This window comes from Solea solea, chromosome 8 (genome assembly GCF_958295425.1).
Source record: "Solea solea chromosome 8, fSolSol10.1, whole genome shotgun sequence".
Classification (NCBI taxonomy): Eukaryota; Metazoa; Chordata; class Actinopteri; order Pleuronectiformes; family Soleidae; genus Solea; species Solea solea.
This window is the reverse complement of record NC_081141.1, coordinates 1,091,864-1,115,585: the sequence shown is the minus strand read 5'-3', so window position 1 is coordinate 1,115,585 and position 23,722 is coordinate 1,091,864. Positions and strand designations below refer to the sequence as shown.

The window sequence follows — 23,722 nt, the reverse complement described above, 5'->3', positions numbered from 1 at the left end:
ATTTTACAGTGATTCATCTTAATTTAGCAGCCATTGTAGTTTAAACCTTATTAGTTAGTTTTAAAAATCTTCAATAATTATCAATCTATCTTTTATATTAGTATAAACTTCTCCTCTGTTCCCACTTTGTTCTGCTCTAAATCAAAAATGTGACGAAAATATACAAAAGTATAAATACAGTTGGGGGGATTAATGACGGTGGTCGTGCCGGGGGGTGTCGCTGCTTTAAACCGACGTCGTGGTCTCCACCCCGGGCCTGAAACACAACCATCGTCGGCTTAAGAAAGGCAGCAGTTGTGTTTAAAACCGTGACGCTGTTGTTGTTTTTGTTCCATCTCAAGTGTCTCCATTTTACACCGGGATCAGTCGACGACCACCACCCCCGTCCACAGGTCCCACATGGTCTGCTCTGCCCCTCCCCCGCGTCCGAACTGTACTCACCCCGGTGCCGCTGCCAAAGTATGTGAAAGTGAATGTGAGCCGCGAGCCCTGAGCCAGCGTCTTATTTCGGGCTGGACACCGTCATCATGGCCGGACCAGCGGGCAGCTCCACTGAAGCCAGCCGTTATCCGCTCTCTAACCCGTGAAAAACAACCTCCCTCCCGCACCGCCCCTCTCTGTTGTTCGCACGGTTCCAGCCCGACCACCAGCCTCAGATGTCACTCCCTGTGGTGCTGCCGGGGTCTTGCTGTCCGGTTACCGGGACGTCGCAGCTTTCAGAGCCTTTCTGCCGGAACCGACCCCGCGGTTTGTCTGCCTCTTCCCGGTTCACTGGCAGCGGGTCCCGGCTGCTGCTGCCCGGCCGGCCGCTGCTCTCTCTGGGCTTGTTGCAGCTGCTGCTCGGCGGCTCCATGGTGGCGCTGTCGTTCGGAGCTCTGTCCCTCAGCAATTCTCCCCCCATCCGAAACTCGTGTCCCTTCTGGGCAGGCTCCTCGGTAAGTTAGGGCCCTCAAGTCATCGTGGGTTCACTTGTCTGTGTCTTGGATGCTGTCACAGGTTATTTAATACTGTTGGTTATAAATATGTAGTCACACACACACACACACACACACACGTTGGTTTATTAAAGGCACAGTAGGAAAGATTATTGATCAGTTATTACAAACTATGATGCAAATGAAGTGATGTGAGAGAACACGACTGGAGACTTTGACCAATCACAGAGAGCCCACGCTCCTGTTAACGCTCTCACGACGCTTTTCCACGATAGAGTTCCAGCAGCACTCGGCTCTACTCACTCGTCTGTGCTCAGTTTGGTGTCAGTGGTTTTCCATTACTTCGTTGTACCTCCCTAACGTGGGCGGGGTCGCCATAGCGCGGCCCAGCACAGTACTTCCTGCGTGAAGGAGCGCCGACTCCATCTGACAGAGTCACGGAACTGAAGTGGCTTTTTGCCGCGTGTTAAATATTGAGATTTGAGAAATTTCCTTGCACGTTTTCAGGATTTTGAACTGATCAACAGTTGGGCGTTGTTGAGTTAAATTCTTGTGGAGGACTCGTGACTCGTCCAGTGACAACGTTCTGTGACCAATCAGTGACCGGCAGTCTGTTGATGTTACGTTTTAGTACCGTGTCGTCAGAGCAGGTAACACGAATGATAGAGCGCTCGAGTCGTGTTAGAACTGTATAATAGTACTATAATATTGTATAAAGTATTACTAAATGTACTGGGTATGGCGCGGGTCATGCTGTATGTTCACTTTTCACCAGTCTAGTGTTAAAAAATCGATTTTTATCTGGACGATCTGATATGGATGTGTAAAGACTTTACACCCATCGTTTCCTGTTTGTGGTGCAATAATCCCAGGACGCTTGACCACGAGAGTCTGGTGTGAATGTTAGCACTTAGACGTTAGCGGAGCTGAGTCAGCAGATCTGGGGTAGAACCAGAAATACGTCGACTCGCGGCTTTAGGTGTCGTGATTGTTGCTCTGGAGGAGCGTTGTGTTTATGTGTGTCCTCAATTGTCGTCATACTGTAGAACTACAGACAACACAACGTCACTGCCGTGCTCACGGCGCGCTCTCCACACAACGTCGTACTGATGCGACGACAATGAACGACAGCATCGAACGCAACACAACACACAACAATGGAGGACGTCCAGCTGCTGTTTGTGTGTGAGGGAGTGATTGAGCTGGTCTGGCTCCGCCCTGAACGTCTTTGTTTGTCACACATCTGCACAAACATCACACAGTCTTCATTTTAAATATGTCTTTTGATTGAAAATGAGAATAATGACGGAAAAATGACCTGATATCGCGAATCATGTCGCAATCGCAATTCCTGTCAAAATAATCGCAATAAGATATTTATTCAAATTTGTTTTAGTCTGGTAACTCTGGTAACTTTGGTACTGTTCCTAATGAAAACACAGATAATACGTACTTAACCAAACCAAACCGTTCCACTGGATGGAAACACGGCTTATGACCGAGAACCTAAATAAATAAATAAATAAGACCCTGTGTTTGATTATCTCATGGATTCCCGTACATCGTCACAGCTGCACAGTCAAATCTGAGCTGTGCTCTCCTTATTGCTTGTGTCAGTCATAATAAAGCTGGACTCACAACAGAAACACACAACGTTGCTCCACATAAATGCCTTGGGGCAAAGACTTAGTTAGTTATAAACAAACCAAACTAACATTCATCAATAGTGGCTGCCGTGGTTTGAGTGGTGACCTGTTCAGGGTGGAACCTCATCGGCTCAGTGTCAGCTGGTATTGACACAGACTAAACAAAATGAGTGCACAGATTATCATCCAGCTTAAGTTTAAGCTTAACCCATCCAAGACAACGTTCATATCTGAGATTCCAGGGATTTGGGATCTCACAGAAGTGGCGTGAATAAACGTGACTGTCAGTGAGCAGCTGTTGTGTGGCCGATGTTTTGAGCTGAGTAACGTAAAAAAAAACAACTAACAACAAAGTTAGGATTCTAAACAAAAGTACGCAACATCCGTCTCCCGGGCAACTCGCTCCCATCTGCTCACACCCCCATGTTTGATACTTGTGCCGCCTGTTAACTCCTCCCACTACAGCCTATAATTGGACGACACCCACGATTGTCAGAAAGGCCAGATGTGTTATAGTAGTGTCGGCCATGACTGTACTGCAGGTCATCAGATATAAATAAATATGTTTTTTGTAGTTTTAAATTGCTGTAAAACGTGAGTATGAGAGATTTGAATACTTATACTTAATAAAACAAAGCCCTGGCATTTCAATGATGTGTTATCTTTCTTTTATTTGGATTCACACCAGAGTGTAGCCGTGCGCTCGTTATCATTAGAAGGATATGCATTATCATAAGTGAAAGCTAGGATTCAATGTGATTCAAGTGTTAATGTTGTCATTGTATCTGTAAACAGTGTCAACCAGGCAACATTTGAAGTGTACATTGTTATGTCTGTTGACGGATAGTTAGACACTTTGTTGTCAAATGTCAGCTGAAATAACCACATGGACTGATTTTATTAATATGCGCTGAATTGCTTTATCCTCACGTTCCCATGGAGACAATAATTATATAGGATTTATTGATCAAGTCTCATGTGTTGATCAGACGGGTTACGAGATGGCAGCCTGCATTCAGAACATGTCATTTCACAAATTATATTGAATTTGGAATAAAAAGTCTCCGCCCTACTGGAGATTTGGTTGTGAGATTGTGAATGGATTTCACAATCGATCACTCGATTCATTATTCATGAGGCTGAGAGGTTATTGTGGAATTACTGATCAATAATACCCAAAATAATTCTGCCTACAGAAAACTTCAAAGTGATAGTTAAGCTTTTATGAAGAGAGGTTGGATGGGCTGACACACTGCTGACTGAAAACATGGCTGCCACCAGATAAAATAAGTCAGCTTCAGTCATAAATCATAGATTATAATAGAATATATATATATATATGTATATTTTATATACCATCCGTCTTTGTCCAAATCAAGGTAAAACAGACAGTGTCTGTCCTGTGTTGTCCTGCTGTAAGTATTTGATTATTATCATATTATTATCATGTTATTATCATGTTATTATGTTATTTTGGTGCATTCCTGTGCCTGCTATTCCCAACCTGACATTGTCTTTGTTCATCTTCTATTATTATTATTGTTATTGTTGTTATTTCTTCAGTGTAAACTTGGTTTGAAGGCTTTAAATTACAGGACCAAAGAAAGTGAGTGAATAAAAACTCTAAAATCATGATTATCGCGGTTTTTCCCTCTCACAACAAAGATGTCGCTAAAATCTGACATCGGGACGTCCCTATTCACCCATGATTCAGAGAACTGGGGTTAGTTCCTTAACCTAAAGTTGTTTCAGTATTTTTCGATCTGGGTCTAATTTCCACAAAAACTAGCGTTTATCTTCACATGGCGTCAATAAAACCAATGAAACAAATGCACCTGAAATGACATTGTTTCACACGCACAGCAGGCAGCACATACATGTCCTCATGCACAAATTCAGCTGTCAATCAAAGTGTTAATGCGTTTCGAATGAGCGATCAGAGGAGGGCCAGTTTTAATGAGTGTGTTGTGTCTCTGCAGGTTATTCTCTCAGGTATTGTAGGACTCACAACATGGAGGAAGCCCATGCTCCTGCTGGTAAGATCCACGCTGCTGCCTCATGTCGTCATTTCAGTCAAACACTGATGTTTGAATCCATGATGTCAAATCAATGCTTTTCTCTTTGCTCTTTGATGTGATAAGATATTCTAGACTTAGGCAGGTGTAGATATTATTAGGTGCTATCTGTTACTAAGTGCTTAGTTTCATACACCACACTTCCTGAAAACCTGAACTAACCCTTTAAAGCAGTTGAATAATACATTTACTACACAACGCGACACGTGTCTGTTTCAGTCTGACGACGTATCATCTCTGTTTGTTGCTTGCATTACATTTCAGCATCATGTGATTGATGGTTTGTGAACACATCATGAACACGGTGAGACACAAAGGACAATAAAGGACAATAATCCATCTTCCCTTGCTTCTTTCACACCCCTCCATCTCCAGGTGAATGTGTTTGTCCTGCTGTCTGTGGTGTGTGTGCTCCTTAATCTGGCCGGATTCATCCTGTGCTGCCAGGGAGCCCAGCTGGTTTCCAGTATGACCAGCTGCCAACTGGTGAGACTGACACCTGTTTGTTTCTGTCATTTGATTTTTGATTTGGATTTTGATTCCACCTTCAACATGTCTCTGCTTCCCCCTGCACTATCTATCTATCTATATGTATATATATATATATATATACATATATATACATATATATGTAGATATATATATATATATATACATTTATATGTGTGTGTGTGTGTGTACATGTCAGTACACAGTGAAATGGCCAGCACAGCGTGTTTGTGTCTCTGACTGTGGACAGGAAGCTCAGGAGACTTTGTCTCTCTGGGGACAAAGATGTAGCTACTCTGGGTCAACAACCTTATTTCTTGCTGCTAAACGATGACAAACAAACACACAAACACACAAACACACACACGGAGTATTTATTTCTTCCCACGACACAGAACATTAGACATCATTGCCTCACTATCTGTTATCTCTGTTAATACTGAACTGGCTCGTAATCACACACTCACTCAGCCGAGCCGCTCTCAGGTCACTGGACGTAAACAGGCTTGAGTTGAGACACACGTGGAAGCTGCGATGGATGTTTAACAGCAGAGGGATTTACGGTCTTTCAATAAAGATTCAGCTCAGAGTGAAGTGTTAAAGCCAAAGAGACGGACCTGCAGTAACAGTCAATAACAGTGTTGTACGTGGTATTTTTCTACACACAAACAACAACAGTAGTAACATGCGATGAGCGCGGTTAGCGGTCGTGGTATGTTGCGGTTGCTCCGAGTTAAAAACCCTAGGTCAGGGGACGTTCCCTCTTCAGGAACGTCCCCTGACGTTCCGTCTACAAAAGCAGAGCAGCACATGTGGTGTCTTCAGCTGTCAAACAAAAACACATCTTATTATTGACTGTGTGTCTCTCTAGACCACAGATCAGTGGATGATCCACATGTTTTTTATTTTTTTTACACCGTTGCCCTTCCTCATGCGTCCCTCCCAATACTCTGGGTTTAGGAGCGGCACTGGACAATGAGACAATGAGCAATGGGGATTGGGTGCCTTGCTCACTGCCGTGTGCACTGTTTACAAGCCCAGTTCCTTTCCTCTTGGTCATGGGATGTTGTTGAAGTCTTGTTGTTGTTGACTTCACACTCGTGCACTGTAGGAGGCTGTGTGTGTGTGTGTGTGTGTGTGTGTGTGTGTGTGTGTGTGTGTGTGCGTGTGCGTGCTCTGCTCATGTTCGGTGCCCTTGTGCTGACCCTGGTGTAGTAAATATCCTGCAGTGAAGGGAAGTGTGTTGTGCTATCTTTATCACAGAAGAAGTAAACGTGTCACGTGCGTCAGCGTTTGAAATGAGAGGGTTTTGTTCATCCAGTGTTAAAATCTCTGTCAAATCAAATAATGGCGACTCATCGGCTGAGGTGAGTCCACATACTGTAAATGATAAGAGATAAATAATATAAAAGGCTGTGTCATTATTATACATAGGACAGTTTACGCATATTTATATACATATTTTTTATTTTATTTAACCTTTATTTACACAGGTTATCCCATTGTTTATCTCATTCCTCATCTCATGTCAAGAGAGACCTGTCAAACTTCAATTGAAATATTCATTACCATGTAACGTCATCATCCTTACGTTGTTGTTTCAGAGTGAGGACGGAGACGTGTGTTACTGCTGCTCCCTCTCGCCCACCTCCAAATGTCCTGAGGAGAAGCTGCTGGAGCTGCACCCTGCTCACTCCTGCAGCACCATGAGGATCCTGCTCAAGGTGCAACCACAGTTTAAACTGCTGTGAAAAACAGACGACGACGCTGCAGCGTTCTCTGCTCTCACTGTGTTTTTCTCTCGTAGAAAGTGTTGTTTGCTCTCTGTGCTCTGAACGCTCTGACCACAGCTGTGTGTCTGATGGCTGCTGCGCTCAGATACCTGCAGATCTTCACTGCAAGAACACCCTGCATGGTATGATCGCACACACACACACACACACACACACACACACATTACTGATTCATCTGTCGATTTGTGATCCGTCCATAAAACGTCCTGGACCTCAAATGTCTTTGTTATGTGAAGCAAAGAAACCAGGTTTTTCTTCAACTTTAAGAAGAGGAATAATTTGATAACTAGAAACTATTAAACTGATTATTAAACTAGCTGAAGATTCATTTAGTAATCGATTGATAATCAATGAATCGTTGAGATGTGAACGTTATTAGAGCTGCAACTAACGATTCTTTTCATCATCCATTAATCTGTCGATTCTTTTCACGTTGTTTGTCAAACCTGGAAATAATCATTTTTGTCCACAAACTAAAATGATTTCTTTGTTTTATGGAGCAAAGAACCAAAGGAAATGTTCACATTTAAGAAGCTGAAACAATCAGAAATCAAACGGAATAATTGATGTCAAAATATTTGAGGATTCATCGAGTAATTATGTTATTTTCCAGTCAAACAAGAGACAGACACATGTTCACCTCTTTACAAAAGATTCCCATTATAGAATCTAAATGTATAACGTCTTAGATTGACCTTGGTGTTAGACAGTTGCTTCAGATTAGGGTTGATATTTCCACGATGGAGAGCTTTACGATGTCAGAAGAGAGTCTGAGTCTTCTCCTCTGCTGGACTCACACAGGAGAGGAGAAGACTCAGAGACTCAGAGACTCAGAGACGACTGCTGCTCAAGTTAAAAAACGTCTCATCGTCTTGTCCCGTTCTCGTGTGACAGGACGAGCACAGGGCCACGGTGGAAGAGAGGGAGGAGCCTGCTCAGGTCCCGGACCCAGATGAGTTTGTGGCCCCCGCCCCTCCTCCCTCCTACTTTTCCACGTTCTACTCGTACACGCCGCGCGTGGCTCGCAGGTAAACGAGGTTTGAACTTTGAACTGTGACGTATGTGTGTGAACTCTGTGTTGTCGGGGTTTAAGGAGCAGAATGTTTGTTACACAGTTCAACATGAGGATCACATGATGATCACATGATCATTATTCTAACACGCAGGGAAAACCATCCCTGACTTGAAAGTGTAGCTTTGTGCGTGTGTGCAGTGTGCTGCTGTATTATACACATATATATATATATATATATATATGTATATATATATATAATAATCACACCCGTGTTATAAAGGAGGCTGAGCAGCGTGTGTGTGTGTGTGTGTGTGTGTGTGTTCAGGATGCTGGGGAACAGCGTGATCCCCCTCCCTCACATCTATGGGGCTCGAATCAAAGGAGTGGAGGTGTTCTGTCCACTGGACCCCCCGCCTCCTTATGAGGCTGTCGCAGGAAGCTCCAGCAGTGCCGTCACTCAGGTATTCTCCAAACTAACGTTTACAACTGAGAACGTTCTGAATGTTTAAGGAATGTTAAATGTTAAAAAATACTACAACAACACTATTCTCTGCAGTATACAGTTTATGTTAAGGATGATTTAAAGGTACAGAAGGGCAGATTTCAGTATAATGTAATATATAATAATACATAACTGCAATGGTGCTTCTTCATTATACAGTTGTTGAACTACTTTACTCGACTATCAGGCCGTCGTTTTCCATTACTTTCTATTACTAATGAAGGACGTGGTGCTGGATCCTCTCGTCAGCCGTCAAACACAGGAACATCTGTGTGTGTGTGTGTGTGTACAGTGACAGTATGCTCGCTGTAAAAACCACTTTCTGACCAATCAGTGGCCGACAGTCTGCTGACGTCACCTTTTAGTATCGGCTCAGCTCAGGAATCAGGTTCTCTCCCTAATGGAAAAGCAAATAAAAGAAATGGAGTCGAGTCGAGCAGAGTAGTGCGAGAACTGCACAACGGAAAAGCCCCAGAAACACCTCTGCTCCTGCTCTGAGCTCCAGGTCACATCCTCGTTACTTTCCCAGTGATTGAGAAAACCAGTGTGATCTCTGTTTATTTCAGGAGGCGGAGCAGACTGTGACCCCGCCTACCACGTCACCACCTCCACCAGCCTGTGTTCAAGGTACGTCTGTGTCTGCATGCTCCGCCTTAACATGACTCCTCAGCTTTCTGTATTATTATTATTATTATAATAATTAATGATAGCTTTGTAAATGTTCTAAATAAAAAGATTTCTGTGCGGCTGCATTTATGGTGAGGACACTCTGAGAACCACTTGTTTTTTTGTGTGTGCTTTCATTCAGATGTGAATCCTCAGGTGGTTTCAGTGTCACGAGGTGTCGCTCCACAGGCTAAACCTCAGCAGCAGCATCCTTCAGCACCGGCTCCCAGAAAGAAAGCCCGGCTCCGTCGCTCCAACAGTGACCCGGTGTTAATCGACCTGGCTGCTAAAGGTGAGATGGGCTTTTCAAGCATAACCACAGGGAATTATTCAACCCTTAGATCATAGTCTCATTAACTATTTGATTTCTTTATAATTTAATGACTATTTGAATATTTGAAAATCGTTTCCTATCCCACATAAGGGACTATCCTTTTTTGGGAATCTGGATTGGGATGAGAACTTGACATTGGGACAGTGTTCTGTTGATCAACACTTCTATGACTTTTTTGTCTCATTTTGGACGACATACTATACTATGACTTTTTTTATCTCATTTTGGACGACATACTATACTATGACTTTTTTGTCTCATTTTGGACGACATACTATTCTATGAATTTTTTGTCTCATTTTGGACGACATACTATACTATGACCTTTTTGTCTCATTTTGGACGACATACTATACTATGACTTTTTTATCTCATTTTGGACGACATACTAAACTATGACTTTTTTGTCTCATTTTGGACGACATACTAAACTATGACTTTTTTGTCACATTTTGGACGACATACTAAACTATGACTTTTTTGTCTCATTTTGGACGACATACTAAACTATGACTTTTTTGTCACATTTTGGACGACATACTATACTATGACTTTTTTGTCTCATTTTGGACGACATACTATACTATGACTTTTTTGTCTCATTTTGGACGACATACTATTCTATGACTTTTTTGTCTCATTTTGGACGACATACTATTCTATGAATTTTTTGTCTCATTTTGGACGACATACTATTCTATGAATTTTTTGTCTCATTTTGGACGACATACTATTCTATGACTTTTTTGTCTCATTTTGGACGACATACTATTCTATGACTTTTTTGTCTCATTTTGGACGACATACTATTCTATGACTTTTTTGTCTCATTTTGGACGACATACTATTCTATGACTTTTTTGTCTCATTTTGGACGACATACTATTCTATGACTTTTTTGTCTCATTTTGGACGACATACTATACTATGACTTTTTTGTCTCATTTTGGACGACATACTATACTATGACTTTTTTGTCTCATTTTGGACGACATACTATACTATGACTTTTTTGTCACATTTTGGACGACATACTATACTATGACTTTTTTGTCTCATTTTGGACGACATACTATTCTATGACTTTTTTGTCTCATTTTGGACGACATACTATTCTATGAATTTTTTGTCTCATTTTGGACGACATACTATTCTATGACTTTTTTTTCTCATTTTGGACGACATACTATACTATGACTTTTTTGTCTCATTTTGGACGACATACTATACTATGACTTTTTTATCTCATTTTGGACGACATACCATACTATGACTTTTTTGTCTCATTTTGGACGACATACCATACTATGACTTTTTAATCTCATTTTGGACGACATACCATACTATGACTTTTTTGTCTCATTTTGGACGACATACTATACTATGACTTTTTTGTCTCATTTTGGACGACATACTAAACTATGACTTTTTTGTCTCATTTTGGACGACATACTATACTATGACTTTTTTATCTCATTTTGGACGACATACTATTCTATGACTTTTTTGTCTCATTTTGGACGACATACTATTCTCTGAATTTTTTGTCTCATTTTGGACGACATACTATTCTATGACTTTTTTTTCTCATTTTGGACGACATACTATACCATGACTTTTTTGTCTCATTTTGGACGACATACTAAACTATGACTTTTTTGTCTCATTTTGGACGACATACTAAACTATGACTTTTTTGTCTCATTTTGGACGACATACTAAACTATGACTTTTTTGTCTCATTTTGGACGACATACTATACTATGACTTTTTTGTCTCATTTTGGACGACATACTATACTATGACTTTTTTGTCTCTTTTTGGACAACATACTAAACTATGACTTTTTTGTCTCATTTTGGACGACATACTATACTATGACTTTTTTGTCTCATTTTGGACGACATACTATTCTATGACTTTTTTATCTCATTTTGGACGACATACTATACTATGACTTTTTTGTCTCATTTTGGACGACATACTTTACTATGACTTTTTTGTCTCATTTTGGACGACATACTATACTATGACTTTTTTGTCTCATTTTGGACGACATACCATACTATGACTTTTTTGTCTCATTTTGGACGACATACTAAACTATGACTTTTTTGTCACATTTTGGACGACATACCATACTATGACTTTTTTGTCTCATTTTGGACGACATACTATACTATGACTTTTTTATCTCATTTTGGACGACATACCATACTATGACTTTTTTATCTCATTTTGGACGACATACTATACTATGACTTTTTTGTCTCATTTTGGACGACATACTATTCTATGAATTTTTTGTCTCATTTTGGACGGCATACTATTCTATGAATTTTTTTGTCTCATTTTGGACGACATACTATACTATGACTTTTTTGTCTCATTTTGGACGACATACTGTACTATGACTTTTTTTATCTCATTTTGGACGACATACTATACTATGACTTTTTTGTCTCATTTTGGACGACATACTATACTATGACTTTTTTGTCTCATTTTGGACGACATACTATACTATGACCTTTTTGTCTCATTTTGGACGACATACTATACTATGACTTTTTTGTCACATTTTGGACGACATACTATACTATGACTTTTTTGTCTCATTTTGGACGACATACTATACTATGACTTTTTTGTCACATTTTGGACGACATACTATACTATGACTTTTTTGTCTCATTTTGGACGACATACTATTCTATGACTTTTTTGTCTCATTTTGGACGACATACTATTCTATGAATTTTTTGTCTCATTTTGGACGACATACTATTCTATGACTTTTTTTTCTCATTTTGGACGACATACTATACTATGACTTTTTTGTCTCATTTTGGACGACATACTATACTATGACTTTTTGATCTCATTTTGGACGACATACCATACTATGACTTTTTTGTCTCATTTTGGACGACATACCATACTATGACTTTTTAATCTCATTTTGGAGGACATACCATACTATGACTTTTTTGTCTCATTTTGGACGACATACTATACTATGACTTTTTTGTCTCATTTTGGACGACATACTATACTATGACTTTTTTGTCTCATTTTGGACGACATACTAAACTATGACTTTTTTGTCTCATTTTGGACGACATACTAAACTATGACTTTTTTGTCTCATTTTGGACGACATACTATACTATGACTTTTTTATCTCATTTTGGACGACATACTATTCTATGACTTTTTTGTCTCATTTTGGACGACATACTATTCTCTGAATTTTTTGTCTCATTTTGGACGACATACTATTCTATGACTTTTTTTTCTCATTTTGGACGACATACTATACCATGACTTTTTTGTCTCATTTTGGACGACATACTAAACTATGACTTTTTTGTCTCATTTTGGACGACATACTAAACTATGACTTTTTTGTCTCATTTTGGACGACATACTAAACTATGACTTTTTTGTCTCATTTTGGACGACATACTATACTATGACTTTTTTGTCTCATTTTGGACGACATACTATACTATGACTTTTTTGTCTCTTTTTGGACAACATACTAAACTATGACTTTTTTGTCTCATTTTGGACGACATACTATACTATGACTTTTTTGTCTCATTTTGGACGACATACTATTCTATGACTTTTTTATCTCATTTTGGACGACATACTATACTATGACTTTTTTGTCTCATTTTGGACGACATACTTTACTATGACTTTTTTGTCTCATTTTGGACGACATACTATACTATGACTTTTTTGTCTCATTTTGGACGACATACCATACTATGACTTTTTTGTCTCATTTTGGACGACATACTAAACTATGACTTTTTTGTCACATTTTGGACGATATACCATACTATGACTTTTTTGTCTCATTTTGGACGACATACTATACTATGACTTTTTTATCTCATTTTGGACGACATACCATACTATGACTTTTTTGTCTCATTTTGGACGACATACCATACTATGACTTTTTAATCTCATTTTGGACGACATACCATACTATGACTTTTTTGTCTCATTTTGGACGACATACTATACTATGACTTTTTTGTCTCATTTTGGACGACATACCATACTATGACTTTTTTGTCTCATTTTGGACGACATACTAAACTATGACTTTTTTGTCTCATTTTGGACGACATACTATTCTATGACTTTTTTGTCTCATTTTGGACGACATACTATTCTCTGAATTTTTTGTCTCATTTTGGACGACATACTAAACTATGACTTTTTTGTCTCATTTTGGACGACATACTATACTATGACTTTTTTGTCTCATGTTGGACGACATACTATTCTATGAATTTTTTATCTCATTTTGGATGACATACTAAACTATGACTTTTTTGTCTCATTTTGGACGACATACTATACTATGACTTTTTTATCTAATTTTGGACGACATACTAAACTATGACTTTTTTGTCTCATTTTGGACGACATACTAAACTATGACTTTTTTGTCTCATTTTGGACGACATACTAAACTATGACTTTTTTGTCTCATTTTGGACGACATACTATATACTATGACTTTTTTGTCTCATTTTGGACGACATACTAAACTATGACTTTTTTGTCTCATTTTGGACGACATACTATTCTCTGAATTTTTTGTCTCATTTTGGACGACATACTATTCTATGACTTTTTTTTCTCATTTTGGACGACATACTATACTATGACTTTTTTGTCTCATTTTGGACGACATACTAAACTATGACTTATTTGTCTCATTTTGGACGACATACTAAACTATGACTTTTTTGTCTCATTTTGGACGACATACTAAACTATGACTTTTTTGTCTCATTTTGGACGACATACTATACTATGACTTTTTTGTCTCATTTTGGACGACATACTATACTATGACTTTTTTGTCTCTTTTTGGACAACATACTAAACTATGACTTTTTTGTCTCATTTTGGACGACATACTATACTATGACTTTTTTGTCTCATTTTGGACGACATACTATTCTATGACTTTTTTATCTCATTTTGGACGACATACTAAACTATGACTTTTTTGTCTCATTTTGGACGACATACTATACTATGACTTTTTTGTCTCTTTTTGGACAACATACTAAACTATGACTTATTTGTCTCATTTTGGACGACATACTAAACTATGACTTTTTTGTCTCATTTTGGACGACATACTATACTATGACTTTTTTATCTAATTTTGGACGACATACTAAACTATGACTTTTTTGTCTCATTTTGGACGACATACTATACTATGACTTTTTTGTCTCTTTTTGGACAACATACTAAACTATGACTTTTTTGTCTCATTTTGGACGACATACTATACTATGACTTTTTTGTCTCATTTTGGACGACATACTATTCTATGACTTTTTTATCTCATTTTGGACGACATACTAAACTATGACTTTTTTGTCTCATTTTGGACGACATACTATACTATGACTTTTTTGTCTCATGTTGGACGACATACTATTCTATGAATTTTTTTATCTTTTTTTGGATGACATACTAAACTATGACTTTTTTGTCTCATTTTGGACGACATACTATACTATGACTTTTTTATCTAATTTTGGACGACATACTAAACTATGACTTTTTTGTCTCATTTTGGACGACATACTAAACTATGACTTTTTTGTCTCATTTTGGACGACATACTATATACTATGACTTTTTTGTCTCATTTTGGACGACATACTAAACTATGACTTTTTTGTCTCATTTTGGACGACATACTATACTATGACTTTTTTGTCTCATTTTGGACGACATACTATATACTATGACTTTTTTGTCTCATTTTGGACGACATACTAAACTATGACTTTTTTGTCTCATTTTGGACGACATACTATACTATGACTTTTTTGTCTCATGTTGGACGACATACTATTCTATGAATTTTTTATCTCATTTTGGATGACATACTATACTATGACTTTTTTGTCTCATTTTGGACGACATACTATATACTATGACTTTTTTGTCTCATTTTGGACGACATACTAAACTATGACTTTTTTGTCTCATTTTGGACGACATACTATACTATGACTTTTTTGTCTCATGTTGGACGACATACTATTCTATGAATTTTTTGTCTCATTTTGGACGACATACTAAACTATGACTTATTTGTCTCTTTTTGGACGACATACTAAACTATGACTTTTTTGTCTCATTTTGGACGACATACTATACTATGACTTTTTTGTCTCATTTTGGACGACATACTATACTATGACTTTTTTGTCTCTTTTTGGACAACATACTAAACTATGACTTTTTTGTCTCATTTTGGACGACATACTATACTATGACTTTTTTGTCTCATTTTGGACGACATACTATTCTATGACTTTTTTATCTCATTTTGGACGACATACTAAACTATGACTTTTTTGTCTCATTTTGGACGACATACTATACTATGACTTTTTTGTCTCATGTTGGACGACATACTATTCTATGAATTTTTTATCTTTTTTTGGATGACATACTAAACTATGACTTTTTTGTCTCATTTTGGACGACATACTATACTATGACTTTTTTATCTAATTTTGGACGACATACTAAACTATGACTTTTTTGTCTCATTTTGGACGACATACTAAACTATGACTTTTTTGTCTCATTTTGGACGACATACTATATACTATGACTTTTTTGTCTCATTTTGGACGACATACTAAACTCTGACTTTTTTGTCTCATTTTGGACGACATACTATACTATGACTTTTTTGTCTCATTTTGGACGACATACTATATACTATGACTTTTTTGTCTCATTTTGGACGACATACTAAACTATGACTTTTTTGTCTCATTTTGGACGACATACTATACTATGACTTTTTTGTCTCATGTTGGACGACATACTATTCTATGAATTTTTTATCTCATTTTGGATGACATACTATACTATGACTTTTTTATCTCATTTTGGACGACATACTATACTATGACTTTTTTTTCTCATTTTGGACGACATACTATACTATGACTTTTTTGTCTCATTTTGGACGACATACTATACTATTGACTTTTTTGTCTCATTTTGGACGACATACTAAACTATGATTTTTCTGTAAAATATTTGATGACATACTAAATTATGACATTTTTGTCATATATTGGACGACATACTAAACTATGCCTTTTTTGTCAAATACTGGACAACATACGAAACTATAACTTTTTTGTCTCATTTTGGACGACATACTATACTGTGACTTTTTTGTCTCATTTTGGACGACATACTAAACTATGATTTGTCTGTAACATATTGGACGACATACTTAACTATGATTTTTCTGTAAAATATTGGACGACATACTAAACTATGACATTTTTGTCATATATTGGACGACATACTAAACTATGCCTTTTTTGTCAAATACTGGACGACATACTAAACTATGCCTTTTTTGTCAAATACTGGACGACATACTAAACCATGACTTTTTTGTCAAATTTTGGATGACATACTAAACTATGCCTTTTTTGTCAAATACTGGACGACATACTAAACTATGCCTTTTTTGTCAAATACTGGACGACATACTAAACCATGACTTTTTTGTCAAATTTTGGATGACATACTAAACTATGACTTTTTGTCTCATTTTGGACTACTTACTAAACTATGATTTTTCTGTAAAATATTGGACAACATACTAAACTATGACATTTTTGTCATATATTGGACGACATACTAAACTATGACTTTTTTTGTCAAATACTGGACGACATACTAAACCATGACTTTTTTGTCACATTTTGGACGACATACTAAACTATGACTTTTTTGTCAAATACTCATCCCAATTTTGACAAAAAAGTCATAATATAATTTGTCGTTCAAATTTTGACAAAAAGTCATACTATTGTATGTCGTCCAAATTTTGACAAAAAAGTCATGGTATAGTATGTCGTTCAAATTTTGACAAAAAAATTCATAGTATAGTATGTCGTTCAAATTTTGACAAATAGGTCATACTATAGTATGTCATCCAAATTTTGACAAAAACGTCATAGTATAGTATGTCGTCCAAATTTTGACCAAAAAAAGTCATAGTATAGGATGTCGTCCAAATTTTGAGAAAAACGTCATATGTCGTTCAAATTTTGACAAAAACGTCATAGTAACTGTCGTCCAAATTTTGACCAAAAACGTCATAGTATAGTATGTCGTCCAAACTTTGACATAAAAGTCATAGTATAGTATGTCGTCCAAATTTTGACAAAAAAGTCATAGTATAGTATGTCGTCTAAATTTGGACAAAAACATCATAGTATAGTATGTCGTCCAAATTTTGACCAAAAACGTCATAGTATAGTATGTCGTCCAAATTTTGACCAAAAAAGTCATAGTATCGGATGTCGTCCAAATTGAGAAAAACGTCATAGTATAGTATGTAGTCCAAATTTTGACATAAAAGTCATAGTAAAGTATGTCGTCCAAATTTTGACAAAAAAGTCATAGTATAGTATGTCGTTCAAATTTTGACAAAAAAGTCATAGTATAGTATGTCGTTCACATTTTGATAAAAACGTCATAGTATATAGCATGTCGTCCAAATTTTGACCAAAAAGTCATAGTATCGTATGTTGTCCAAATTTTGACAAAAAAGTCAAAATATGTCGTCTAAATTTTGACAAAAAAGTCATAGTATAGTATGTCGTCCAAATTTTTACCAAAAAAGTCATACTATAGTATGTCGTCCAAATGTTGACAAAAACGTCATAGTAACTGTCGTCCAAATTTTGACCAAAAACGTCATTGTATAGTATGTCGTCCAAATTTTGACAAAAAAGTCATAGTATAGTATGTTGTCCAATTTTTGACCAAAAAAGTCATACTATAGTATGTCGTCCAAATGTTGACAAAAAAGTCATAGTATAGTATGTCGTCCAAATTTTGACCACAAACGTCATAGTATAGTATGTCGTTCAAATTTTGACAAAAAGATCATTGTATAGTATGTCGTCCAAATTTTGACAAAAAACGTCATACTATTGTATGTCGTCCAAATTTTGACAAAAAGATCATTGTATAGTATGTCGTCCAAATTTTGACAAAAAACGTCATACTATTGTATGTCGTCCAAATTTTGACAAAAAGGTCATTGTATAGCATGTCGTCCAAATTTTGACCACAAAATATTCGGAGTATAGTATGTGGTCTAAATTTTGACAAAAAAGTCATAGTATAGTATGTCGTCCAAATTTTGACCAAAAAAGTCATACTATTGTATGTCGTCTAAATTTTGACAAAAAAAGTCATACTATTGTATGTCGTCCAAATTTTGACAAAAAAGTCATAGTATAGTATGTAATCCAAATTTTGACCACAAACGTCATACTATTGTATGTCGTTTAAATTTCGACAAAAAACGTCATAGTACAGTATGTCGTCCAAATTTTGACCACAAACGTCATACTATTGTATGTCGTTTAAATTTCGACAAAAAACGTCATAGTACAGTATGTTGTCCAAATTTTGACAAAAAGTCATAGGATAGTATGTCGTCCAAATTTTGACCAAAAAGCTGTCGTCCAAATTTTTACCAAAAACGTTATAGTATAGTCAGTCAGTCAGTCATCATCTACCGCTTTATCCTCCGTCAGAGGGTCGCAGGGGGTGCTGTGCCAATCTCAGCTACATCGGGCGATAGGCGGGGTACACCCTGGACAGTTCGCCAGTCCATCGCAGGGCCACATACAGAGACGGACAAACAACCATTCACTCTCACACTCACTCCTATGGTCAATTTGGAGTGTCCAATTTTACCTATCCCCACATTGCATGTTTTTGGACTGTGGGAGGAAGCCGGAGTACCCGGAAAGAACCCACGCACACACGGGGAGAACATGCAAACTCCATGCAGAAAGGCCCTTGTTCCAACCGAGGCTCGAACCCGGGTCTTCTCGCTGCAAGGCGAGAGTGCTAACCACTACACCACCGTGTGGCCCTGCCATAGTATAGTATGTCGTCCAAATTTTGACCAAAAAGTCATAGTATAGTATGTTGTCCAAATTTTGACCAAAAAGTCATAGTATAGTATGTCGTTCAAATTTTGACAAAAAAGTCATAGTATAGTATGTCGTTCAAATTTTGACAAAAAAGTCATAGTATAGTATGTCGTCCAAATTTTGACAAAAAGTCATAGTATAGTATGTCGTCTAACTTTTGACAAAAAAGTCATAGTATAGTATGTCGTGCAAATTTTGACAAAAAAGTCATAGTATAGTATGTCGTCCAAATTTTGACCAAAGAAGTCATAGGATAGTATGTCGTCCAAATTTTGACCAAAAAGCTGTCGTACAAATTTTGACCAAAAACGTTATAGTATAGTATGTCGTCCAAATTTTGACCAAAAACGTTATAGTATAGAATGTCGTGCAAATTTTGACAAAAGTCATAGTATAGTATTTCGTCCAAATTTGGACAAAAAGGTCATTGTATAGTATGTCGTCCAAATTCTGACAAAAAGGTCATAGTATAGTATGTCATCCAAATTTTGACCACAAACGTCATAGTATAGTATGTCGTCCAAATTTTGACCAAAAAAGTCATAGTATAGTATGTCGTGCAAATTTTGACAAAAAAGTCATAGTATAGTATGTCGTCCAAATTTTGACCAAAGAAGTCATAGGATAGTATGTCGTGCAAATTTTGACAAAAAAGTCATAGTATAGTATGTCGTCCAAATTTTGACCAAAGAAGTCATAGGATAGTATGTCGTCCAAATTTTGACCAAAAAGCTGTCGTACAAATTTTGACCAAAAACGTTATAGTATAGAATGTCGGGCAAATTTTGACAAAAGTCATAGTATAGTATTTCGTCCAAATTTGGACAAAAAGGTCATTGTATAGTATGTCGTCCAAATTCTGACAAAAAGGTCATAGTATAGTATGTCATCCAAATTTTGACCACAAACGTCATAGTATAGTATGTCGTCCAAATTTTGACCAAAAAAGTCATAGTATAGTATGTCGTGCAAATTTTGACAAAAAAGTCATACTATTTTATGTCGTCTAAATGTTGACAAAAAAAGTCATACTATTGTATGTCGTCCAAATTTTGACAAAAAAGTCATAGTATAGTATGTCGTTCAAATTTTGACAAAAAGGTCATTGTATAGTATGTCGTCCAAATTTTGACAAAAAGGTCATAGTATAGTATGTAATCCAAATTTTGACCACAAACGTCATACTATTGTATGTCGTTTAAATTTTGACAAAAAACGTCATAGTATAGTATGTCGTCCAAATTTTGACCACAAATGTCATACTATTGTATGTCGTCCAAATTTTGACAAAAAGGTCATAGTATAGTATGTCGTCCAAATTTTGACAAAAAGGTCATAGTATAGTATGTCGTCCAAATTTTGACAAAAAGGTCATAGTATAGTATGTCATCCAAATTTTGACCACAAACGTCATAGTATAGTATGTCGTCCAAATTTTGACCAAAAAAGTCATAGTATAGTATGTCTTGCAAATTTTGACAAAAAAGTCATAGTATAGTATGTCGTCCAAATTTTGACCAAAGAAGTCACAGGATAGTATGTCGTCCAAATTTTGACCAAAAAGCTGTCGTACAAATTTTGACCAAAAACGTTATAGTATAGTATGTCGTCCAAATTTTGACCAAAAACGTTATAGTATAGAATGTCGTGCAAATTTTGACAAAAGTCATAGTATAGTATTTCGTCCAAATTTGGACAAAAAGGTCATTGTATAGTATGTCGTCCAAATTCTGACAAAAAGGTCATAGTATAGTATGTCATCCAAATTTTGACCACAAACGTCATAGTATAGTATGTCGTCCAAATTTTGACCAAAAAAGTCATAGTATAGTATGTCGTGCAAATTTTGACAAAAAAGTCATACTATTTTATGTCGTCTAAATGTTGACAAAAAAAGTCATACTATTGTATGTCGTCCAAATTTTGACAAAAAAGTCATAGTATAGTATGTCGTTCAAATTTTGACAAAAAGGTCATTGTATAGTATGTCGTCCAAATTTTGACAAAAAGGTCATAGTATAGTATGTAATCCAAATTTTGACCACAAACGTCATACTATTGTATGTCGTTTAAATTTTGACAAAAAACGTCATAGTATAGTATGTCGTCCAAATTTTTGACCACAAACGTCATACTATTGTATGTCGTCCAAATTTTGACAAAAAGGTCATAGTATAGTATGTCGTCCAAATTTTGACAAAAAGGTCATAGTATAGTATGTCGTCCAAATTTTGACAAAAAGGTCATAGTATAGTATGTCGTCCAATATAATTATATTATTATATGTTATAATAATTCATTCAATCATTTTCTTCTTAAATTTCACATAAAATGTTTGATAAACATTAAAGTCATTTTGACAGAAATGTTCATTTACAGTACTGTATTGTTATACTTTGATATCTTGTGACGCAGACTGTGTGTAAATGAACAAAGGTTGGTTCCACAGTGTGTTGGTAATTGGAGACTGAAGAATCTTCCTGTGATGTTTTCTGTAGTGTGGAGCAGCAGTGAAGCCCCCCCTGCTCCTTCTCCCCAAACAACAGATTCCTCCACCCAGACCTCCCAGCCCACACTGGCTGCCCACTCCCAGGGGCAGGTCACGCTGCGACGTAGCAACAACGACGGCAGGAACCCGCGCCGGCCTCGACCGTCCTCTATGGTGGACTACCAGAGCTACAGACACACACAGGAGCTGGTCAGGAAAATCCTGGAGCAGCCAGCCACACAGGGTCTGGCCCCCGAGGTCCAGGAACTGGTGGAGAGCATACGACATGTCCTGCAGTCGGATCAGGAGCACATGGAGGAGGCGGTGCGCTGTGCCAGTTACATAGAACAGGTAGGAGCACATGCAGCAGCATCTTTGAACTTCAGCAGAACCAGTCTGAGACACAAACACCTGCTGATCATCTGGTCAAAATGTTTACCTTCTTCTTCCAGGTGTTCACTGACTCACGAATGGGTCCCGCTCAACCCAAACCCGCCCAGCAACAGCAGCCGGCGAGCACGTCCTGCCAGACTTTTCCCCACCACCGCAGGAGAAGACCTGGTCTGCTGCACCTTCAGAGCTGCGGGGACCTGAGCTCATTCACCTGCGCTGCACTCGAGTCTTTGGAGCATCGAAGAAACAGCAGGAGGGCAGAATCCAGAGCGAGTTCCAGGTCCACGTCGAGGACGGGATCCCGCCCGGATCTTCCTGATCGGCCTCACAGTCTGATTGGAGTTTTTAGAGAGACTGTGCTTTGAACCCAAGCCAAACGGTGTTAGCATCATTATTGTAGGTGGCAGCACAGCTGAGGCGCCGCTGCCTTTAACTGTGGCGAAAACTTTTTAACCCATGGACTGCAACCACTGACCGTGTGTGTGTGCGTGTGTGTGTGTGTGTGTGTGTGGACATGTCCAGTCTCCGAGGACGCGACATTGACAGAGATTCTAGTAAATGAACGCGAGCCTTGTACAGACAGACGATGTCGCGCCTTGTTAATAAATGTGGGCTATACAAATAAAATTTGATTGACGGATTGAAAGGACAGCAGTTCTTTGACATTAAGATTAGACAAGATTATTTAGGATGAAAACTGTGGCTCCGTCACAAGAGTGCACTCATACATCATGTATCTTATCAGCGTTTTCTGAAGTTTGTGTCACTTTATAAACAACTCGCTCTCCAGCACCAAACTTCACAGAGAAAATCACTGATTTTACATCGTGTCACTTTGTGACGTCAGTGTTTGTAACTCTTAAATCAGTTTGACCGTAATTACACAAACAGACGAGCGAGGACTTTGGTGTAGATTTGATTTCATCACATGAGCCTTTTGTTAACAAAAGAGTCCGTGCCACAGTGACACAGCAGTGGAACACAGCAGTGGAACACAGCAGTGGAACAAAGCAGTGGAACACAGCAGTGGAACACAGCAGTGGAACACAGCAGTGGAACAAAGCAGTGGAACAAAGCAGTGGAACACAGCAGTGGAACACAGCAGTGGAACACAGCAGTGGAACACAGGAGGGAATAAAAAAGCACAGCTGGAATCCTCGTCCTTCTCCAAGTCTTTTATTGTTGCAAATACATTCTGGCTCTGGTACAGGAAAGAAGCTCCGATTGCAAGAACACCACAGAAAAAGCTTGCAAATAAATCAAACATCGTCTTGGATGTTTACTTTTCTTTAGACACTGAGAGATAATATTTCAGAGTTTACATTCAG

General features: G+C 37.7%; 1 protein-coding gene across 2 annotated transcripts; it reads left to right on the top strand.

The window, feature by feature from the left end:
• The first annotated feature begins 301 nt into the window (after window positions 1-301).
• fam189a2 (family with sequence similarity 189 member A2) lies at window positions 302-23,553 on the top strand. Of its 2 annotated transcripts, none has more exons than XM_058635507.1 (11): window positions 302-935; window positions 4,561-4,617; window positions 5,032-5,142; window positions 6,750-6,869; window positions 6,953-7,060; window positions 7,833-7,966; window positions 8,279-8,414; window positions 9,022-9,082; window positions 9,264-9,413; window positions 22,060-22,352; window positions 22,454-23,553. In XM_058635507.1, the coding sequence occupies exons 1-11, from the start codon at window positions 657-659 to the stop codon at window positions 22,757-22,759; spliced, it is 1,755 nt and encodes a 584-aa protein (XP_058491490.1). In that variant the 5' UTR covers window positions 302-656; the 3' UTR covers window positions 22,760-23,553. The 2 variants fall into 2 exon arrangements, with proteins under 2 accessions (XP_058491490.1, XP_058491489.1); XM_058635506.1 differs by having other exon boundaries at window positions 304-935; window positions 22,012-22,352.
• Window positions 23,554-23,722: the final 169 nt, after the last annotated feature.